The sequence below is a fragment of the Rhinolophus sinicus genome, chromosome 2 (assembly GCF_057876585.1).
Source record: "Rhinolophus sinicus isolate RSI-liver-muscle chromosome 2, RSI-T2T, whole genome shotgun sequence".
Taxonomy (NCBI): Eukaryota; Metazoa; Chordata; class Mammalia; order Chiroptera; family Rhinolophidae; genus Rhinolophus; species Rhinolophus sinicus.
Window position 1 is genome coordinate 13,761,587 of NC_142502.1, and position 22,586 is coordinate 13,784,172.

The 22,586-nt window shown below is 42.6% G+C and overlaps 2 protein-coding genes across 3 annotated transcripts in view; one reads left to right on the plus strand and one right to left on the minus strand.

Annotated features, from left to right (window-relative positions):
- The window catches only part of LOC148758746 (uncharacterized), a 20,713-nt gene extending 14,407 nt beyond the window's left edge, over positions 1-6,306 (minus strand). The window contains 9 exon segments of the mRNA XM_088794810.1: positions 4,529-4,593; positions 4,595-4,906; positions 4,909-4,992; positions 4,994-5,074; positions 5,077-5,130; positions 5,133-5,192; positions 5,194-5,441; positions 5,444-5,661; positions 5,792-6,306. Of these exon segments, the coding sequence (XP_088650936.1) occupies positions 4,529-4,593; positions 4,595-4,906; positions 4,909-4,992; positions 4,994-5,074; positions 5,077-5,130; positions 5,133-5,192; positions 5,194-5,441; positions 5,444-5,661; positions 5,792-6,306 (1,637 nt within the window).
- ZBTB2 (zinc finger and BTB domain containing 2) overlaps positions 4,915-22,586 on the plus strand; it is a 23,635-nt gene continuing 5,963 nt past the window's right edge. Inside the window, exons 1-2 of one of the 2 annotated variants that reach the window (XM_019735433.3) lie at positions 4,915-5,048; positions 19,315-19,499. In XM_019735433.3, the coding sequence (XP_019590992.1) occupies positions 19,327-19,499 (173 nt within the window). In that variant the 5' untranslated portion in view covers positions 4,915-5,048; positions 19,315-19,326. Of the gene's footprint in view, positions 5,049-5,433; positions 5,586-19,314; positions 19,500-22,586 lie in introns of those variants that run through there. The other variant, XM_074333708.2, reaches the window with a different exon arrangement.

Genomic DNA, 22,586 nt, shown 5'->3' on the forward strand with positions numbered 1-22,586 from the left:
TTTGAATTCATTTGCTGAGTACAGTTGACTCTTGAACAACACGGGTTTGAGCTGCTCAGGTCCGGGTTTGTTTCTCCCAATACATTTGGCCCTTCATATCCACCGGCTTCATGTGAACCGAAGCCAATCTTATTCAGAGTCAACCAAGCATGGACTGAAAACAGTATTTTCACATTCCCAGCACCGGATTCCGAACCATGAATTGAAAATAGTGTTTTCTATCGAGGGTGGTTGAATCTGCAGATGTGAATAGCTGGCTATAGTCAAAAGTTATACTTGGATTTTTGACTTCATGGGGGTTAACGGCCCTAACCTCCACATTCAAGGATCAAGTGCACATTTTGTTTCCTCAAAAAAAATCAATTGGGGGGATGCTGGTGTGAGAAGTCTGCAAAATTATAAAGACATCAAGCATTATCTGCCGGACAAACACGTTTGAAGTATAATCATGTACGAGGTGTGATCAAGACACAGTAAATATTTAAATAAAAAAATGTTACAGTAAAAGATACAATGCCATTAATCCCTCTCAAAATGTTACCCCTCACTTCGCACACTTATCCCATCCTTTTTGTCCTTTTCTGAAGCAGTTCTGGAAGTCCTCTTTCGTGAGTGTCCTCCATCATAACACCGCTCCGTGTCACACATCACTTCTGGTATGGCAACTTCTGTCAAAAACATTACGGTGTCCTCATCCATCTTATTCACCGGATCTGGCACCGTGCGATGTCTGGCTCTTTCCCAAAGTCAAAATGACCATGAAAGGTAAACATTTTGAATCGATCTAGGACATGGAGGCAGCCACAACAGCACAACTAAAGACTCAAAAGAGGACTTCCACAGCTGCTTCAGAAAGTGGCAAGAACGATGGGATAAGTGTGTTCAAAGCGAGGGGGAGTATTCTGAGGGGGATTAATGGCAATGTGTCGTACCGTAATAAAATTTTTTTAATTTAAACAGTCACCATATATTTCGATCACACTTCATAGAAGCTTGCAAGCTGGAAGACTAAGGAAGAACAGTTATACACTACAACTTCTTTAGAAAAGAATTTTTTTAAATCAGCCAATTTTCCCATTTTTATCAGCAGAGATTATTCATGACAAAAGTCAGAGAAAATCTGTTTATTTTTCCTAAAATAAATGGCCTCGGGCCAGTTAATTACTTATTTGAGCCTGTTTTCTCAAATTGAAGATTGAGAAGGGCGTGAGACTACATGCCCTCAGAGAAAAAAAAAATGAATTAACTTCAATAATTACTTAGGGATTGACTTCAGCAAGGCTTCTGGTTCAATCCTAATTCATCCAGAAACAGGAGAAATAACAGACTTGTGGGGGTTATTAAAATACATCCTAAATACTCCCTTCAAGACATGGAGCTTAATACTTACCCCCTGGCTGTAAGCTGGACTTAGTGACATGCTTTTAACAGCATGTGGCAGTGATGGTGTGGCTTCCTCCTTGCTCTTGCTTGGTTCACTAGCTCTGGGGGAAGCCAACCACCACCGTGTTGTGAGGACACTCAAGCATCCAATGGAAATGAGCTGAGACCTGCCAATTGCGAGCACCACCTGCTGGAGCGTGAGCTACCCTAGAAGCAGATCCTCTAACCCACTCAGCACCTTGACTGAAAGACCCTGACTCAGAACCACCTGGCTATACTCCCAGATTCCTGACCCAGAGAAACTATATGATAAACAAATGTTTTTCAAACTGTGAACGCTGACCTATTTGTGATTGAGGAAATCAATTTAAGGTACCACAATCAGCTTTTAAAAAAATAAACTAGTTACAAAAGATAGAGTATAACTGATTACAAGTACTATTTCCTGAAAATTTTGTTTTAATTTCATATATATGTGCACTCCAAGTAGCATTAACAATGTATCTCTTAGAATCACAAGTGAAAAAGTTTGAAACCCACAAGCCTACACTTAGGTTTAAGACAAAAAGTTCCCTAATGTATAGGGAATCTTTGAGGGAATATGGGTTCAGTAATAACCAACTGTAAAATAAGCATTTTCTATAAACTTTATACCAAAACCAACGAAATATAAGACACTCTCAAAATATATCTTTTCTGATTTAAATGTTAAGCTTGATATAAAACACAAAAGGCATGGTAGACCTGTAAATCTAGCATGTAAAAGCATGTCATTTTCCTAATCTAAGAGGTTACTCATAAAATTATGTAGTGAAAAAGCTGCTTTGGGATCTACCCACATTTATTCCCTCTATTACTTTAATAATTAATGTTAAAGGAAATTCCATCTTCAATCTGTGCATACAAACTCAAATTTCTGCCAAATATAAGAGTTAAGCACAGTATTAAATTGCTTCCTGCTCAGCGTCCAAGTTTCACTGAACTATCCTCTTTAGAACACAAGCACATATTTTTCTCATGCCTCAGTATAATATACCAAAATTTTCAGCAGCACAAGAGTTTGCAGAATATTTATGTATAACAACTTCTGATGAATCCACTCAGATTATTTGTTTGCACTGTGATTTTCTTTGAAAATGTGTGAAACTATTTTTGAACTCCTAATTTGCCAAATCTATTTCCAAAATGCAAAATAAATCAGCACATAAACACTAAACAGATGATTTAACTTACATCTTATTACTAACTTCTGGGTATTTGTGGCTCTCCCACAACCAGACTGACAGCTTCCCTTGGTACCCTGACATACACTACTAGCCCTTCTTGCAAGGACTAAGTTTTCTCCCCAACCTTTGCATATGCATCCATCTAAATGTTTCTATTTCAACAAGTTGTAGAAAGCAGATAAAGTCGGTATAGCTTTCCTTATAATGCTATTACTTGATGACGGTGATTAAAAATCGAAATAACTAGCATACTTGACAAAATCCAAGTATGCATGCATGCCTATGCCTTGAGAACTAGCAGTAAAGCAGCCCAGCTCTAAATTCAAGAGCAGCAGCTCTTGAAGAATATAGGATGGTCCTGACAACAGTTTCTCTAGGAATGAGATTCCGAGTTTCAGGAATAACCCCTGGGTTTATTTCTATACAACTACATATATAGTACTGAGAAATTATTCGCTGATCTTAAGAATAAGCAGTTACTTTGACTCAAGACGAACTACTCTAGACACAAAGGCAAGTTTCTACCCAAAGGCTTCAATCTAAAACATTAGCTTTGCCCATTTTTTTCTTTTAGTTTCTCTTAAATCAGTTCACTCTCCATGCGAGCACACCATCAGATCATTAACTTGAAAGTTTATCAGAGTCAAGATCTAATAAAAGAACTAAGACCCAAAGATCTCTAACTAGGACTCTCTACCAATCAAAATCACTTTAGTTTCCTAAGAAGATGAAACAGATCTCAACAGTAGAGCCAATATAAGAAACCTAGCATGACTATCTGAAGGCAAACTTTGATGTTTTAGTGATAGTGCACTAGAAATACTTTTATCAGGATCAGAATTTGGTTTTGCAGGCAGACATTTAACCACTCAACAAGTCATTTATCTAGCTGATCAAAGAACAAGAAAAGTTCAAGGCAGGTATGAACTAAATCTATTATTCACGTTTGGACCACTATAGTTACACTGCTGCTTATTCTGTCTTCAAAGAAGGAATTAATCATCAGTAGCCCGGTATAACTGGATTACTAAACCAAACTCAAGAATTTTAGAAGGGGCACTTCTGTATGTTAAATTAACTGTCATAAGATAGCGAGCTTGCCTTAAACGTTATGTGCCAGAGCACTGTGCTATGTAAACCAAAAGGCATTGGACATCAAATCAAGGAAATTATAACCAGGACAGCAAGCTTCAAAACCAGACTGCCTTGGAAACTGCTGCTTCCATTTCCTTACGAATCAAGCCATATTCTTTTCTTTTAAGTCTTCAAAATACTACAAATATAAATCATTAAATCCAGTCATCAAAGGACTAAACTGTACTTCCAAAACTATGACATTTTAACAAAATGACAACAGAAAAGTAAACTTTAAAATGTTATGAATGACCGTCAGAGAATCTAAGTCCCTTGCCTGCCCTGCTACTGTTAAAAGATTTCAGGGCCTCTAAATTTAACAGAATGGCCAACTCTGGAACCCACTCTATCAGTACCTGAGAGACCAAACTTAACAGGAGAGTAAACTGTTCTTAAGTAACAAACGTGCTTTCCAGACGCTTGATATTTTTGGACCAAAGCTTCAAAACCTAAAACCCAATTACTGAAATAAGCATCCAATTCAATCTTAACACAAACGTCTTACATCACACTCAGTAAGGAAGCACCTCTACCACTATACACAGCACAAGCATTTCTACTTCAGTATGACTTTCCAGTTACCATTGGAGGTAAAAGGTATTCGTGGTTTTTACAACTATATCCCTGGTTCTCAAGTCCACTCCATCTGAAGTCTTTAGGTTAAAACTTAATGCTACTACGGGAAGTCCAGGGACAAAGATACAGGCCAAGAGATGTCAAGCGTAAGTTTGCAGAAGGATCCGAATTCTCCATCCCTTCCCCGAGTATCCCCAGGGCTGTCCTACCTAAACACTTTATGTAAACATGGGGCTTCTGACTCAAGCCTCCAGCCCCAATAAGTGGAGAGAAGTTTCCTCGCCTCGGCTGCACATGGTTTGCAGAAGTTTGGCTGGAGCAGAGCGCGGAGCCTGGGTGGGAGCGGCAGTGTAGTCAGTGCTGCAGGCGGCGGCGGCGGCGGCAGAGCAGCAGGAGGCGGAGGCGGGCGGGGGAAGGGGAGGCGGCGGGGAGGGGGGGCGGAGGGGGCTCTTGCCGCCACTGCTCTCTCGCCGCCTCTCCCCCCCGGCGGGAGCCGCTCTCAGCCTCTTTGCACTAGTCGCTCCGCTCTCTCGGTCATGTGACCTTAACGTAACCGGACAGGAAAAGCCCCGCCGCCGCCGCCGCCGCCGCGCCGGAGACACCGACCGCGGCGGCAGCAGCAGCAGCAGCAGCAGCGAGAGGCAGAGGCGGCGGCGGCGGGGAGAGCACGGCCAAGGCTGCCCAGCGGTGCCTCCTCCACACCCCCCGCCGCTGCAGCACCGGCGACAGGTAAGCGCGCATCGCCTCCGCCTCCTGGGGCTCGTGCCCACGTGCCGCCCCCGGCCCGGGCTCCGGGAAGACGGAGGGGGGGGCGGGGGACACCGGAGCTCGCAAACGGTTCCGGCAGCGACGGTGGCAACAAAGAAGACGAATGACCCCCGTCCCGCTGGCTCCGGGTGAAGGCAGGCGGAGGCCCCGGAACACACGGGGACCTGGTTCTGGGAAGCGAGGGTATGGGCGCCCCGCGGGGGCGGCGGCGGCTGCGCCTGGCGCCGGGGTTCTGGCCGCCTGACAAAACCATCCCCCGGAGCCAGGCGGCGGCGAGTCGGCGGCAGCTCCATCCGGGGCTTTGCGGGAGGGGGAGGGGACGGAAACCGAGAGGGCGGGCGGCGGATCGGAGGAGGGAGGGAGGAAAGGGAGGGGGGCGATTCACGTTCCGTTCCCTGTCGCCGGTCCCTCCCTTCCCGCCGCCACCGCGAAGTGCGTCCTGAGCGGCGGCGGCCGGCGAGCGTCCCGCGCTGGAGCCCCGAGAGGTGGGCCCGTCAGGTGCGTACTCCTTCCGACGCCTCGCCGCCGCCTTCTGCTGCTGCCGCCGCTGCTTCTTCGGCGGCAAGGCCGCAAGCTGCGGAAGTGGGTTTGGGGGAGGGGAGCAGAGAGGGAGGGGGAGGGGAGGGATCCGGTCCGACCGGAGCAGGCCCGGCCTCTCTGGCGCTTCTCCCAGCTGCAGCGGCTCCTACAGCTGCTGCCGCTACTGCTGCGGCTCCGCCTCCCCGCTCGCGGGCGGGGGCGCGCACGCGCGCTTCCGGCTTCTTTGGGTCTCGCGCTGTCTCCGGCTCTCGCGCGCGCTCTTCCCTTCTAGTCTGGCCACCCCCCGCCCCCGGCGCCGGGACTGTTGCGCCGGCCGGGGCGTTGCGCACGGCGTAGGCGTCGGCTTTGTGTTAAACTCCGCGGGACTTGGGGCAAGCGCGCGCGCGCACGCGGGAGGGCGCAGCCTGAGTGCGTCGCCCCTCCTCTCCCCGTCCTCGGCCCCTGGGGTTGGGGGCGGGGTCGGGGTGCGCGGCGACCGTCCCTCCGGGCCCCCTCCGGTCTGGCCGGCTCCACCTCTTGGTTCGGGGCGGGGCAGGCGGGCGAGGCTGGGAGGGCTGCGTGGCCGTTGGCCCACGCCCGCGGCCCAGTGACATGTAGGCCTCTCCGGGCGCCGCCCGGGTCGCCCGCCGCTGCGGTCCAGGCGGCGGGTGTGGGCGCGCTGAGCGGGCTTCCGCTCCATGGGCGATGTGCGCCTCCGATAAGACCGAAGCTACTACCCCAGAGCTGCGCTGTGGTTTCTGGCTGCTTTGCCTGGGGGCGTGGGACCGGCGTCCGAGCTGAGCTCCCTGCGGGCACAGCCTTCACACCCTGTAGGGCTCCGAGAAGGGGAGGTGGAGGGGCGCGGAGGCTGCTTCGTTTTCTCGGTGTAACGAAACCCCCAAACCATTCATGTTTAAACAGGGCTGCAGTGAGAACTGATAGTACAGGAGATGCTTAGGAAGGGAGGTTTTTGTCTTTTGTAGCTGGTAGTAAATTAAAGGGGGCAATAAAGAAGAAAGCAAGGGTAGCAGAGAAGGCAAGAAAGTGGTTGGGCAGAGTGCAAAGACTGTTAACTGTTGCTACACCCTTTACTGCAAGAATTTCCAACTGCTGAACTCCTAATTATGCCTTAGGGAAATAACCCAGGCTCTCTGTTCACCCCACCCGTCTGCTGTGTTCATTTGCTCTCCATCATAGAATGGGCTCATTCTGTATGAGTCTCAATCCTATTCATTTTCATAGGTTGTTGTCTTAGTAAAATAAAACATTAAAAAGGTGGACTTACAGGCTCACACAGTACTCCAGGTTGCTCTGGGTTTTCTTAACCAGGCTGCCTTGTCCTTTTTAGGATGGACTAGATCTGTGTTGACCCTGAGGCAGTACAGGAGCAGCGCGTGTATATCACTAGCATTTTAGCCCGAGAGGCCTGACATGTCAATAGGAAATCAGAATTAAGACATTTTTAAATCCTCGTATTTCTGGTTTATTACAAACCAAAATTAATTGTTAAATTTTATTTTGCATTATAAATAATATTGGTGTATATCCAGGGTGTTTTCAAATTGTTAAAGGTGATTTTTTAAGAAGAAAGTTTATGACTAATACTACATGCCTTTAAACTGGGCGTTTCTCACTTAAACGTGTGGTTTATATGTTTAACTTATAGCCAAAGAACTGAACTGTTACTGAAACCATCAAAGATCTCAAAGTACAAGAAGTAATATACTACTGGTAGTAAGTACCACCAGTACTCAACAGTAGAGGAGTCCGTTAAAGGGTGACAGATAAACCACCTCTAAAGCTGTTGTACAGTCCAACTGCTTACTTGCCAGCTTCTCTTCAAAGATGGAGTCAATAGATGGTGCTCCACAAACTTCCACGGAACTGCTCCAGCAGCAGATAATAAACACTGGGCATGTTTTAGGTCATAGAATAAAAGCTGCCAAGGTGACAGTTTCTTTTTTATTTTAAAGATTAATATGAACTTCGCACTGTCCTCCAAATTCTGCACTTTTGTACTATAAAAATTCTATAAAATAATATAAAATCTTATTCACCCCAACCCTCTGTAAATATGCACCTTGTGAACACTGCATATCCCTGAGTAAGGGATATGCTTTCCCCAGCTTGAGATTTACTGAATGACTGGGAGCACAGGAGACGTCTAAGGCTGGTATGTGGCATTGGCTTGAGATCAGCTTCTTCAAAGCTGGAGACTGTCCAGCTCTTAATCTGTCTCTTGGTGGTTCATCCCTAGACCCATTCACCTTTCCCTGAAGTAACTTTGAAGCTTTGGGCAAGTAGTGTGGCATGAAGCTGTCACAGTAAAGGAAGAACTGCTGGTTGGCCGAAGACGCCCATAAATTTCAAAATGCACTTGGCAAAAGGGCATTGAGGATCACCTTACTGCCTTATGGTCTTCAGTTGCAAAGTATGACCCTAAAAACCTAACAGAGAATTGAGAATTTTTATTGCCTGAAGAAAAAAATAATGTAAACATTCTGAGCATTAGACTGAGAACATTTTTTAAACCTTTTTTATGCTCAAGTAGGTTATAATTTTTATTAGCAAATTAAACTTAAATTATTAAAATATTACTTTGAATCACTAATAAATAAGATCCAGTGTTTTACAATGCTGATAGTAAGAGATGGAGTCAGTAGTCAGAACACTTACCGGGAGTTGTCAGTCCAAGACATTTAGGACATTTTTTTTTTTTTTAATAATGGTACAAAGGCCAAGTGAGAGGCAAGTATCTATGCTCAAACACATAATCCCCAGTTCACATGCTTGAGGTATGCATCATGTGACCTCACTGCAAGAAAGCTCAGTTTGCAAAGATGGAAATTTGTAAAGCACTTTCATGTATCTGGTTAAGTACTTATGAAACAACTGTTTTTACTTTACAAGAGCTTTCATCATACAGTTATTTTAAATAGTGTGCACCCCTCAGTTCTGCACCAAGCTAGGGTGAGCAACAAAATGGTCTCAGGAATGATTTCAAAGTGTGCGTGTGTTCTCCTACGCCACGCGTAGTCGCTTAGATTCTCCAAGTCCAAAGTGATCCTGAACGGCGGTTCTAAGTGTGGTCTACAGTCCCATGTGAATCTCCAGAACTCTTTCAGGGTTCCACAAAGTCAAAACTATTTTCATAATAATACGAAGATGTTATTGGTCTGTTTCACTATTGACAAAATGTGTCCACCTTGGGAAGATGCCCGTAACTCAATGAGCTGATATTTTCCAAATGACCAATAGATGGTGTTAAGAATCATGCATGGCTAACCAACCCATTCCAAGTGCAAAGCAGAGCAATGATTTTACTGTAACAGAGTAGGACAACATAACTCGTTGATGCACTTTTAGATCACACAGCCAATCTTTAAGAAACTACCACTCGTCAAATTTTGGCATAATCTCAAAAAATATCCACAATTACCTGAAAAGGCTATTAAAATACTTCTTTTTCGAACTACATGGTTAGGTCAGGCTGGATTTTTTTCAATACTCAACCAAAACTGATACTACAACAGAGTCAATGGAGAATCAGAGTAAATGCAGAATCCAGTTGTCTTCTATGAAAGAGATTTGTAAAAATATAAAGAGATGCCACTCCATTATTTTTTTGTTGTTTTGGGAAATATAACTCTGTTTCTCATAAAAATGTGTTATTTATATTAGCACGCAGTGTGCTTATTATGGATATTTTTAATTGAATTAATACATTTTTTTTTAATTTCTCAGTTTTAATTTCTAATGTAACTATCAATAGTTACATTCCATATAAATGAAAGTTTATTCATGTCCCCAGTAATTTTTAAAGAGTATGAAGGGGTCTTGATACCACAAAGCTTGTGAACCCCTACCCTAAAATATTGAAATAAATTACTCAATTAAAACCTTGAATTAAAACACATTTGGTGCTCCTCCCTGGCATATGCTGAGCTATAGCTATAGGTGACTATATTTCCTTCGGATTGATTTTATTCATCATCATACAGCATGTTAAAAAGGAAGGCAATCTCTACTTTGCTGGGTTATTAGAAGCAAGCAAATTAGGTTTTAAATTTCGCTGTGTGGTCATATGTAGGTTTCCTTAAAGTCGATAATAGCGTAATGCCTTTAGGATTATCACTTTAATATCAATTCTTTATTAGCCATAAATCACTGACCTGCCTTCTCCTTGACACCTAAACTGTCCCTGAACTGCCTCCTTCTGACCTCGACTTATGCTCAGAAATTAACTAATTTTAATGTTAACTTAAGCAAAATATAATTGAAAAGACTAATCTTTTACAAAGGCAAAGCTTTCCCAAGTCAAAATAATTGCTATCGGTTAGTTTATATCCCTCCTTTATCTAAATACTATAGAAGAGAGTTAACTAAAGAAATGTTAAGAAAAATATACCAATCTGTCATCACAACTAAATAAGATACATTTCCTAGCTTTGAAATACAGTTTTAAAATATATTAAAATTCAGATGACCAGCCTCATTCAAGTTTACTTTGTAGGCCCTCAAGTATTAATTATTAATAATACTAATTGAAAAAGCAGTTTTTTCATCCTGGTAAGTGGTCTAAACTACTTGAAAGAATCAATCTTACTTGTGAGTCGTGCTTTTTCTGTTACTGATGCGTCCTGTGCATTACAATATTCATTTATGCTTCACTTAAATAAAATCAAGAACTTCAGAGGACCTTTTAGTGCCCTTGAAATGGGTCGTCTAAGTGGTATTTAGTATCTTAAAAGAGCTATTATCTTTGAAAAATGAATCATGAATTCCCCAAAGCTGTTTTGGTCTCCTGTTCTTATACTGAAAGTAAAGGAGGAACTTGGGTTGTCAAGCTATACTGTGATTCTGTTTGTCCCATTCAGCTGTACCTTCGAAAGCTGAGTAACTTACTTAAGGATGGGCCCACATGTGCTACATGATGGAAGCTGAAAGCACTTGACATCTGGGTAGTATCCCATTATCAGAGTGGGAAACAGTGGTGAAGATAAAAGCCAAAGCAATGAATAATATAAACAATCATTTATATTTGGCTTTGGAAAGTGATTTTTATTTACTTCAACATGATATGTCTTACAGTCTCTGAATTTATTTTTTTTAAAAAACCACTTTGTACTCATATACATATAAAGAAGGTGTTCTATGAAAACCCACTTGTAAAAATTGCCTCCTTTCTCTGTCTCTACTTTTCTTCAGCGCGTCTCTGCACATTATTCTGATTTAGTAAAGAAATGTGGGTTTTTTTGTTTGTTTGTTTTTAGTTCCATTTACAGTTTTAAATGGCTGGGGGCTTTATATAAGCCTTCAATTTCATGTCTGATTGTTGGCCCTCTGTGATTAATAAGAACTTTGAGGAATGAGCTATATTGCAAGGCAGTGTAATGGAAAGAGCATGCAATTTACACCCAAAAGTCCAGGGTTCAGTTGACTCCAGTTTACAGTTTTAACCTCTCTGAACTATCATGTAGTAATTTAAGGATGTGACTTCTGGAGTCAGACACACCTGGCTTCTCCAGAGACTCTCAGACATAAATCACAGTCAAGACTTGGGAGCTCCAGACCATTATAACCACCGTGTACTTGTCGCTCCTTGAGCGTCTCTAAAATATCTCAGTTCCAACATGTCTGAACCTAACCTCATGCATGATCTTCCCCACAAAGCTGGCGTTTTTGCCGGTGTTCCCTCTCCTGGTGGAAAGCCCCGTGATCATTCCAGTTACACAAGTTAGAAATTGAGGGGTCGTCTTGGATACCTTGATTTTCCCCGTCCTCCATCTAACCAGCCAATCCTGTTGATTTCTTTATCTTCTATTTCCAAATCCTGCCCCTCCACCTCCAACTTCATCACCACCACCCAGTCTGTCTTCTCTCCTCTACCACTTCTAACAGATCTCCCCTGACCCCTCTTTACCACCACCCCTACCCCAATGTGGTTAGTTCTCCAATTGCAGACATGTCATCATCTCACCCTGCAGAAAATCCCCTTCAGTGGCTTCCCATCGCTTTTAGGATGCCGGCCAAAATCCTTCCACAAGACCTGAGTCTCCAGCCTCGTCTTGCCGCATTCTTCTTTGGTTCTTTGTCCCTTAGCCGCACTGACCTTCTTTCCATTCCTCAGTTGCCTCTTGCTCCCTCCTATCTTAGGACCTTTGCAAAGGCTGATCCCTCTGCCTGGAATACTCTGTCTTTGCCCAGTTAACTCTTCTCCTTCTTCAAATATTTTCATAACTGGCATTTCCTCACAATCCGCAGATCAGCCCCCAGGTTTATGACCTCCTTCTATTTTTCTTTGATGGCTCTTATCAGAGTTGGCTGTTATAAATTTGTGTACTTACTTGATTGCACGCTGGAACTCTGTGTATTGTGTATATCATTGCATCCACTGCGCCGAGCACCTTATAAAGGTCTCACCAAATATTTGACCACTTCCCAGATCTGCTTCTTAAGAGTTAGCCCTACATGTGGGGAAGTTACTTCACTTCTCTAAATTTCTTCTGGAAAGAGGATGACTGATCCTTGGCACATACTGAGTGGTGATTTTTTCATTAGTGTTGTGCTTATTAGTTATTGTAATTAATTAATTAATAGTAATATAGTAAGAAATGATGTACCGTGGTATTATTGACGATTAAGTGTTAATGGGTGAAGGGTTATAAAATACAAAGCACTATTCAGAACTTAATTATTAGCATGAAGAACCATGAAGTGACATTTTAAGATTGAAATATTCTTCCAAAATATAGTGCAGAGCGAATTGAGAATTTTTTAGATTAATCTAGGATCAATAGAAATTGAACTTTTACCCCCAAATCACCCAGCTAGTCGCAGGCCACGCCGTGACTGGAAGTCAGCACTGTCCTCTCCAAACGTATTAATTTAACAAATATTGAACACCAGACAATATGTTGTGCATATGGATAAAGTAATAAATGATATAGAAGACTCAGTGCTGGCTTTCCAGAAGCGTCAGGCAGACATATGTAAACTGGCTTGTTCTCAGATGCTGCGGTGTGTCAAGAAAAATCTTAATCTGAGGATCAGGGAAATTTTGCAGAGGACAAGTAGCGTTGGGGTGGGGCAGGTGGCAGGGGTGGGTCCCTCTGAAAGTTGCATGTTCAAGGTCCAGCTTAGTGGGTCTAAGGCCCTGTTCAAACAGTCCCCCTCTCCTGACCATGTGTGTAGAAATCAGGTTGCTGAGCTGCCCAGAACTGAGAGCGAAGCCTCTGAGCAATGAGTGTGGCAGACTGTTAGGAGCCCAGGAATGGCCTGGGCATTCAGGACCTTCTGAGCAAAGAAAACTACCCTTCTTCAGCTTATCTCGGCTCATCCAGAATTTCCAAAGCGAGTGAAATGACATCATTGTGTCTCTCTTATCACCAACATCCTTGAATGAAACTGGATTTTTGATAATGCTTGGACTTCAGAACAGATGGGACACTTAATGATCACTTTGTAAAGCTCACCAAATGGACAGTCTTGTATCAGGAAAACAATCAGGCACAACTTAATGTCATAAAGTAGAAGTTTATGTTGTAATGTCTTTGCATTGGAAAAAAATTATTTTTCCATATCTTGAATATAGTGTCAACAGCCCTTCCTTTAGAAAGATATTCTGACAGTATGTCCTTTCTATTTATATTTAAAAGTCCCCCATCCCTACCAAGTATATGACTATTTTATGTCTTTTCTTGAAAAATAAAGAGGGAGCCAAACTCTTGGACCCCCAGTTTTGAGGTTGGTTGGTTGGTTTTCAGTAGGTCTGTGAATCCGAGAGTCTGGAAGCCATTAGATTAGATTAGCATGTAGTACTGAGTCAGCAAGGGAGGGTAAACTATGCTGAGGAATTTGGGTTTCATCCCAAACACAGTAGGGAGTCACAGGAGGGTTTTAAGCAGGGTGGTACCATGATTTCCCTTTGGAAAAATCATTGACGATGGATTAGAGGGACTAGAGCTGGAAATAAGCTGGGAGGCAGAGCTAAGGTGTGGGGGAGGGATAAGGAGATCAGGTCGGTGGGATGTGGGTGACTGACTGATGTGAGTTCGGGGACAGGTGGAGGCCTGAAAGGGGAACTGAGATTCCTGGCTCGGTCAAGGGGTGGATGGTGGAGCCATGCACTGAACTGGGGATACAGAAGGAACAGGGTCATGTCTGTGGCTTTTACAGGCCCTTTAAGGAAATGGTGGTGAGTGGAAGGGAAGGATTTGGCTTGTTCTGCCTAGATTGAATTTAGAGTTCCTGGGGGCAGCTTGGTGGAAGTAGATCAGGTCACCAAAGAGCCTGCAGAATGAGAAGTGGGCGGTGGACCAAAGGCAGAGGAGCACGAGCAAAAAAAGAATCAGTGATGGAGATTAAAATAGAATGGCCAGAGGTGAGACCAAAACCAGAGCGCAGTGGCTTGGAAGCCACGCACAGAATGTTTATTATGGTACAGGAGGAAGTGTATTGAATGCCGCAGAGCAGTGGAGTAAGCTACTAGTCCATAGGGTTGGGGAACAGAGGTCCTCGGTGACCTTGGTGAGCCATTTCAGTGCTGGGGGAGGGGGTGTGTGATGTGGTTGGGTGAGCAGTTGATGGAGGTGGGAAGAGCAGACATCCATTTCCACAAAGGGGGGAGGGCGATAGCCTCAAGCAGGGCCAGCCCTTGAAGATGCTGCATTCTTCTGCAAGTGAAGCCTCCTGGCGATGAGTATGAAGGGGACTGCAAAGCTGAAAGAAGATTTAGAAAAGGGCAGTACTGTCAGCTGGACTGGGCAGGGTGGGAGCTGCCTGAGAGGCGCTTCTGAGAGAATCCTGGCCGGTCCCCTCCCTGTTCCCGCCTCTCTCCGCCCTCTCACCCTTTATCTCAGGCTCACAAATTTAAGGAATTTATTCACAAATATAAGAATCTAGGGGGTTGTTTTATTTTTCTTCCTAAGAAAGACTTTTTAGTTTCTAAAATAAGATTGTTAAAAATTGATCTGTGGGGGGGATTTTTCCCCATGTGAATTTTGAATATATGACTGTTGTCTTCATTTTTTCCTCCTTTCATTTGTTTTTTTTTTTTTCACTTAGAGACTCCTGCACATGTGTTCTTCCCTCCATATTTGAAAGGCATGTTCAGTTTATTTCCTATTCTAGGTGTTCCAAATTTAAGACACTGAAATAATTAGTAGACCCCCTTAAAAAAAACATTTTGATTTTTATCATGGCTTCATTCTTATGATCTGAACAAAATACTTATGTTAGTCTGTTAATAGGATGAAAGGGAGCCATACATTTTGCTATAGTGAAGGAGATGATACATATCTGTTAATACAAAACCTCAAATACCTTCCTACAAAATATTGATAAATAATTTGATGACTTTAAAACAGAAAATTATATATGGCAAAAGTCTCTATAAAACAAAATCAAAAGAAAATGTGAAAAATATTAACAACAGCTGTGACAAAGGGTTTTACAGATCGATAAGAAAAAAAGGCAAACAACCTGATTTTTAAAAATGGGCAAAGCTCATGAAGAGATACAAGAGGAATTATAAATGATCACTAAACATAAAATGTACTTCATCTCCTCATTAAATCCATAGAAGGTCAAAAGGTAGACAAAGATTCTTTAAAAAAGTGATAATACTCAGTGTTGGCCAGTGTGGGGAAACAGTGGGGGTGGATGGACAGTTCTCACATTTTCAGTGTCCATAATATTTGAATCACTTAAGAGCAGCAATAAAAATAATATTTTTTATTAATTTTAAACAAACACTTGCAGTTGTATGCTCTGACACATCAAATGGACCCCGCTTCTTGCACATATGGGTTTGATCATCTTGGGCAAGCCACCTAACCTCTAGGCCTGTTCCCTCGTTTATAAAATGTGGGTAGCAGTAGCTCAAACAAGTTAATGTGAAATTCAATGAATAACATGGAAATGAATGGTTAACAGTAAACACTCCGTAAGTAATAGCCACTCTGCCATTGTCATCAAGAGATAAATAGTAATGTATTGCTGTACTTAAAAATACTGTCAATGGAAGTGATACCTGAAGCTGCCTAAACATGTAGGTAATCATGATCAGAATCAGAGTACATGATAAAGCAGCTCATCACAGTTTGCTCTCAGAGGATAATATACTTTTTTTGGAGAGAAAGGTGGGTTAGTGAAATGGAAAAGGAACTATTCAGGCACTTTTCAGAGAACAGCCTTGAAGACAAGCTTCAAACGTTGTCTCCTGGTAGAGGTCAGGTTAGAGCGACGTTTCTTTGCAATCCCGGTTCCTTTGCAACCTGGCAACATCTCTGGCTTTCATTATGAACCCTATGCCTTTTCTCTGTCTCCCTTTCCTAGTCTGAGTGCTTTCACCTTCTCTGACATACAGAAAACACTGAGAAACTATGTTTCTGACCCGTACCATCACTGTTCACACTTAAATGAGACTACAATCTAGGTCTTTATACTCAAATTACTGCAAATGGGGATATAGCTCTTGGTAGAAAACACGAAACTTGACAACGTGGATTCTAGTTTGGTGACCTGATAATACTCTTAAAGTATTATACTATTTGATTCATTTATTTTAGGGCACACTTGTGCATTTCTGACTCAGATCATCCCTAGAGCAGGAAGGAGAGTGGGGAGTTCAGCACCAGCTGTGTAAGAATTGCTGTGGGTCTATCTTTGTTTTACAGTTTATTGGTAATGCACTCTTCACAGTGGCTTCCCTAATTCCGAACCTTAGCATCATTGTTATCTTCTTTTTTTTTTAAATCTGGATAATGAGTTGATGTGTGGTGGGATTTTTTTTAATTAAACTTTTTATTTTGATAATAACTGTACATTCACATGTAGTTGCAGGAAAGAACAGAGAGACCCCATTTACCCTTTACCCAGTTTCCTCTCATGGAAACATCTTGCAAAATTGGTGCTGTATCACAAGCAGGATATTGATACTGATAGAACTGAGCTCCAGAACATTTCTGTCACCAGGAGGTTCCCTCTTGTTGCCCGTTTATAGTGGAACCCATTTCCTTCCTGCTCCTCTCACCCCTCTGCTACTGATCTGTTCACCTTTCCTCCAGTTTTCAAGAGTGGTACATAAATGGAATCGAGCATTTGGGATTGTTTTTTTCACCCAGCATGATTCACCCTCATTGTTGCATGTGTCCATAGTTCATTCCTTATGGCTGAGTAGCTTCTGTTGTGTGGGCATACTATACTATATTCATTGATGGATATCTGGGTTGTTTCTCAGTTTTGACTACTTAGAAATAAAACTGCTGTGGATATCCATGTACAGGTTTTGTGTGAACGCACATTTTCATTTATCTGGGATAAATGTCCATGAGTGTAATTGCTGGGTAGTATGGTAGTTGCATATTTCATTTTTTTAAGGAACTGCTAACTACTTTCCAGAGTGGCTACACCAGGTCACATTCCCACCGGCAATATATGAGCAATTCTGTGTCTTAGCATCCTTGTCAGCATTTGGTGTTGTCATTATTTTTTATTTTGGCCATCCTGATGGGTATGTAGTGAAATCGCATTGTGATTTTAATTTGCTTTCCAAATTACTAATGATGTTGAACGTCTTTTCATGTGTTTATTTTCCATCTGTACATCCTCTCTGGTGCTATGTCTCCTCAAGTCTATTGTCTATTTTCTAATTCAATTGTTTTTTCACTGTTGAGTGTTGAGAATTCTTTATATATTCTCGCTACTAGTTCTTTATCAAAGGACTAGTTTGTGAAGGTTTTCACATTTTTCCTTCTAATCTTTAGCTTTGTCTTTTCATCCTCTTAACAGGATCTTTTTCAGGAGAGAAAATTTTTAATTGTAATAAAAGTCTAATTTATCAATTTATCTTTTTATGGATTGTTCTTTTGATGTCAAGTATAAAAACTCTAACACTAGATCGCTAAGATTTTCTCCCACTTTTTTTTTTTTTCCAAAAGCTATACTTCGGTGTCTTATATTTGAGTCTGGATCAATTTTGATCCATTTTGAGTTATTTTTAGATAAGGTATGAGACTTAAGTCAAGGTTCTTTCTTTTTTCTTTGCCTATGGAAGTCCATTTGATCCAGCACCATTTATTGAAAAGATTATCCTTCCTCCACTGAATTGCTTTTGTATGTTTTTCAGTTGTGCTTATTTATGTGGGGCTACTTCTGCGTTCTCTGTTCTGTTCCAATGAGCTGTGTGTTTATCCCTGTGCCTATACAACAGTCTTGAATACTGTAGCTTATGATACATCTTGAAATTGAATACACTGATTCCTCCCACTTTCTCTTTTTAAAAATTGTTTTAGCAAAACAAAAATTATTTTAACTATGCTAGTTACTTTGCCTTTATATATACATTTTTGAATATTCTTGTCTATATCTACAAAAAAATATCTTAGATTTTGTTAAGAATTGTATCAAACTTATATATCAATTTGGAAAAAAATTGGTATTTTTACTATGTTGAGTCTTCCTAACTGTAAATACAGTATCTCTTTCCATTTATTTAGATCTTCTTTGATTTCTTTTCATGAGCATTTTGTAGTTTTCAACAAACAAATCCTATACGTGTTTTGTTAGATTTACATGTATGTATTTCATTTTTTTTGAGTGATTATAAATGATATGTTTCTAATTTCAGGGTCTACAAGTTCAAAGTTAGCATATAGAATTACAATTGATTTTTATATGTTCACCTTATAGCCTGTGGCATTGCCAGACTCATTTATTAGTTTTGTGTGCATTCTTTGGGGTTTTCTAAGTAACAATCATGTCATTTTTTTTCCTGTCTGTATGCCTTTTAGTTCCTTCTTTTGCTTTATTGCACCAGCCAGAACTTCCAGTACTACATGTTGAATAGTGAGAGCGGACAGATATCCATGCCTTGGTCCCAAGCGTAAGGAGAAAGAATCATTCTAACCTTTAAGAGTCCTATTAAGTATAATGTTAAGCTATGTGTAGTGCACTTTATAAATGCTGTTTGACTGTAGGAAAGGAGCAGTGTAGTGAGTTGATGAACCAGCGCCTCTAGAAGCAGTTCCCCTAGTGTAGATGAATTCTGCTAAGTGGTTTGCTAGGGTGAAGTGTGAGGAATGAAGATCTCAGGACATTCAGATTTCAATACTGACTTTCCAGTTTCTAGCTACATGTCCTGGGCGATGTTACTTACACCTCTTGAAACCCATTTCCTCCCCCCACAAAAAAGGAGGAAGAGCACCCATCCTGCTGCCTCGCTCCAGGAGGGAGTGGAAGCGTGCAGGGGCATGTATCCGTGCCAGGGGCAGCCCTCACCACACAGCAGGGGCTGGAAAACTTTGTATGATCTTCACCGTGGTCTGCTGCAGCCCACCCAACACCTTAATTTATTTCTCTCTCTGGAGATTTGATTATTAAAATTTGCCTTTGGAATCCTAAACAAAGACTAAATGGTCCGGGAGTATTGGCTCTCTAGAGGGCAGATGATGTGAGTTCATTTCCTGGCTCCTCCACTTACCATCTGTGTAAACTTGGGCAAATCCTGCAATCTTGAACTCCCCGGCAGTGCCATCCTCTGTGAAATGGGAGCGTTGACAGAACCACTCAGGACCGTCGTGGAGCCTAACTGAGTGGATTTGTCGCAGTGTCTGGCATGTTACCTGTGATCATTGCTATTGGTGACTTTAAGGACACATACTTAATGTAAATCATCTTTCTTAAAAAACAATTGTTTGCTTTGCAGATTTTTAAAAAAATGGATTTGGCCAACCATGGACTTATTCTCCTGCAACAGTTAAACGCTCAGCGAGAGTTTGGTTTCCTGTGTGACTGCACGGTTGCCATCGGCGATGTGTACTTCAAGGCACACAAATCAGTTCTTGCTTCATTCTCCAATTACTTTAAGATGTTGTTTGTCCATCAGACCAGGTAACTAACGTGGTTGTAATAATCTAATGACTGCAGACTCTGAACTTCCGTGGCCGTCTTTCCGGTTGAACCTGCTCTTTGAACCTCAGCAGGACCATGGGTCTCGCTCCCTGTCCCTGGGCTCCCGGGCTCCCAGTCTCCCAGTTGCCTCATGACCTCACTTGCCCCCTCACCCTTCTTGGTTCCTCATCCTTCCAGTGGCACTTGAGAATCATGGACCTGGAGCCCCAAGCTGCCCCGCCCCCTCCAGGCACCCTTGTTCGTGTCACCTGCTCAGTCAGGAGGGCGGGGCAGGTCCATTAGGAAGCCAGGTGCTACCTGATCTCATCTATCCCTTCCTCTCACTAATCCAGCCCCAGTCCCCTGAGTCTCCCTGGACTTCTAGTGTTTATCCTTGTCTCCTTCTCTAACGAGAAGCTTGACGGCGTGAGGTCCCCAGTTTTCTTCTTTCCTCTCTTAAATGTCTCACTCTCAATACCTTTACTCGTTTTTTCTCCTTCCCCATCCTATCTTGGAGAAAAGTGCCCCTCGGTGTCTAAGGACAAGTCTCTTCCTCCCACCCCTTAGTTTTTATTCTGTACTTGTCATGTTATACTTTCAAGCCCCTGCCTCCCAAGTCTGTGAAGGGTCAGCGCTTCCTTACTCAGCTGTCTACCTGAGTGACGGTGCTGCTTCTCCTTTATTTGACTCCGAAATTTCCATGGCTTTGCTTGTACTTGCCTCACCCCACACCCTTCCTACCCGTGGGCGCTGTGGTTTCTGCCCCATCACTCTACTGAAATCATGTCTCTAAGGTCACCTCTTCATCAGAACCGCTGCTTTTCTCAGTCTCTGCTGTCTTTGTCCTCTGCAGTATTGACCACTGTTTTCTTCCTTCTTAAGGGTCGTCGTCTGCATCTGATAGCTCTGAATACCCCTTGCTTTTTGCCCTCTGTGAGTTTGGGTGAGTGTTGGTCTGGGCTCTCCATGCCTTTCCGAGTGCAGTCTCTGAGGGATGCTCATGGTTTTCTTGGATCTTGCTTCTGCTGAGAAGACCAGTTTACAGCTCTGACCTTGATCTTTCTCTATTTCCCAAGGCCCCAGGCTGCCTGCCAGACATTTAGAATTGTATTTCCTCCTTTTACCTCATTTAGCATATCTCAAACTGAATTAAGTCTTGCCTGAAGTCCCTCCTGATTTCCCCATTTTGTTTATCTTCAAGAAACTCGTACTTAAAATCATGTCTCAGGGCAGCCAGTTAGCTCAATTGGTTAGAGCAAGATGCTCGTAACACTAGGGTTGCCGGTTCGATCCCCGCGTGGGCCAGTGTGAGCTGCGCCCTCCACAACTAGATTGAAACAACTACTTGGAGCTGATGGGTCCTGGAAAAACACACTTAAAGTAAATAAAAGTTTTAAAAAAAAATCATGTCTTATCAGTCCCCAAGTCAGGTTTCCTTCAAAATACCTTTCATATTAGTCCTTCCCTTCCCCTTCGCACTTCCATTTCCTCATTTCCACATTACTGTCAGATGAATATTCCTAAGTATTGCTTTGATCGAAGTGTGCACTTGATCAAAACCTACTAGATGGTGTTACTCCTCTGATTGGGGACCTGGAGGGTACCCACTGCGTATCAAAATAGGGCATAGATCCCTTCCTCTGTCTTTGAAGCCCTGCAGTCTTGGAGCCTGACCTCCTTCCAGCCCCATCTCCGACTGCACCCTCTTGGAACTCCCCACCCCTCACCTGAATCACACTTTGTTGGTGTTCTGCCCACTCCCGAAGCCCCGGTTCATGCATCACCTCTTCCATGGCCCCTCCCCTAATCAAGTGAACGAAAATGACCAAAAGCGATCACTTCCTCTCTTACATTCCATAGCGGACACAGGACAGAGACATCTAGTGGTGGCTACAGACACATTTTTCCCTTTGTTTTGTTAGTTGTGTACTTACCTCCGCTCCTCATTTGTAAGATTCTTGAGGGTGGAGACTGGGTTGTACAAATCCTTGTGAACTCCTCTGTGTCTAGCTCCAGGTATTTGTCCATAATAGCCACTTGGTAAATGTGTGGAGGGGCAGAACAGGAGAGTAACAGGATAATGGCAAGCAGAGGCTGCTTTATCTTGTGATACTAAGATGCTCCCTTTTGCTTCATTGTCAGAGACTTTCCTTCATTTACTTCGTTGTCTGAGACTTCATACCCCTGGGTACTTAGGAATCCCAGCACAATGAATTAAACTGTCTTGAATAAGCGAAGGTTTTAATTTTGAGGAGTAAAAACTACAATGTAATGAGTTTTAAAGTAGATCCAAGAAACTTAAGTGTCAGGCAGTAAGTAAATGCCTTTCCGACAAGGGAATGTGATATCTGTAGAGACAGGAGTCCCAAATTTAAGCCATTTGGGCGGCCGCCCGGTGGCCTTACTCACCTCAGTAAGACAAGGCAAATAGTGGGCAAAGACCAGAGACGGCCTTTAAACCAGTACTTTTTTTTTGCAATGTACTCTCAACTGCCCCCTGGCTACTTAAGAGGTAGACTGAGAATAGTTTTTTCACACTTTGCTTAGAGAGTGTTTTATGTCTGTAGCCACCACTAGATGTCTCTGTCCTGTGTCCACTACTCTTCAGTGGTAGGTTTTCAATCATGCAGGACTACAGATTTGCAGCTCTCAAAAAAGAAAACTACTGAGACGGGCCTTGCTAAGTAGAGCCTCTGACAAAGTCTAATATTATTTGAAAATCCTTATTTTCAGAGTTCTTGAAGCCCATCTTTTACTTTAAGATTCTAGTAAAGGAGAAATTGAAATTGTAAATTACTGCAGGAGTTTATATAAAGAGCTTGTAGCTATGTTAAAACTATATTTTTCCGACATAAAAGTATTATGTCAAACAGACATCTGCAAATCAAACCGCTTGGGTATAATTATGTTGTAGAGAGCTGTGTTCTTCCCAGGGGACTTGGAAATGACTGTCGTGGCCCACAGTGAGCTGCGTGGTTAAGAAAGGAGATCTAGCTGCCTGGGGCTGATCATGGATGGAGATGGCTGGAGCATGACATAAGAGACTTCTTAAAACAACTCTAAGGATCTGTGTGTGTATATGTGCTT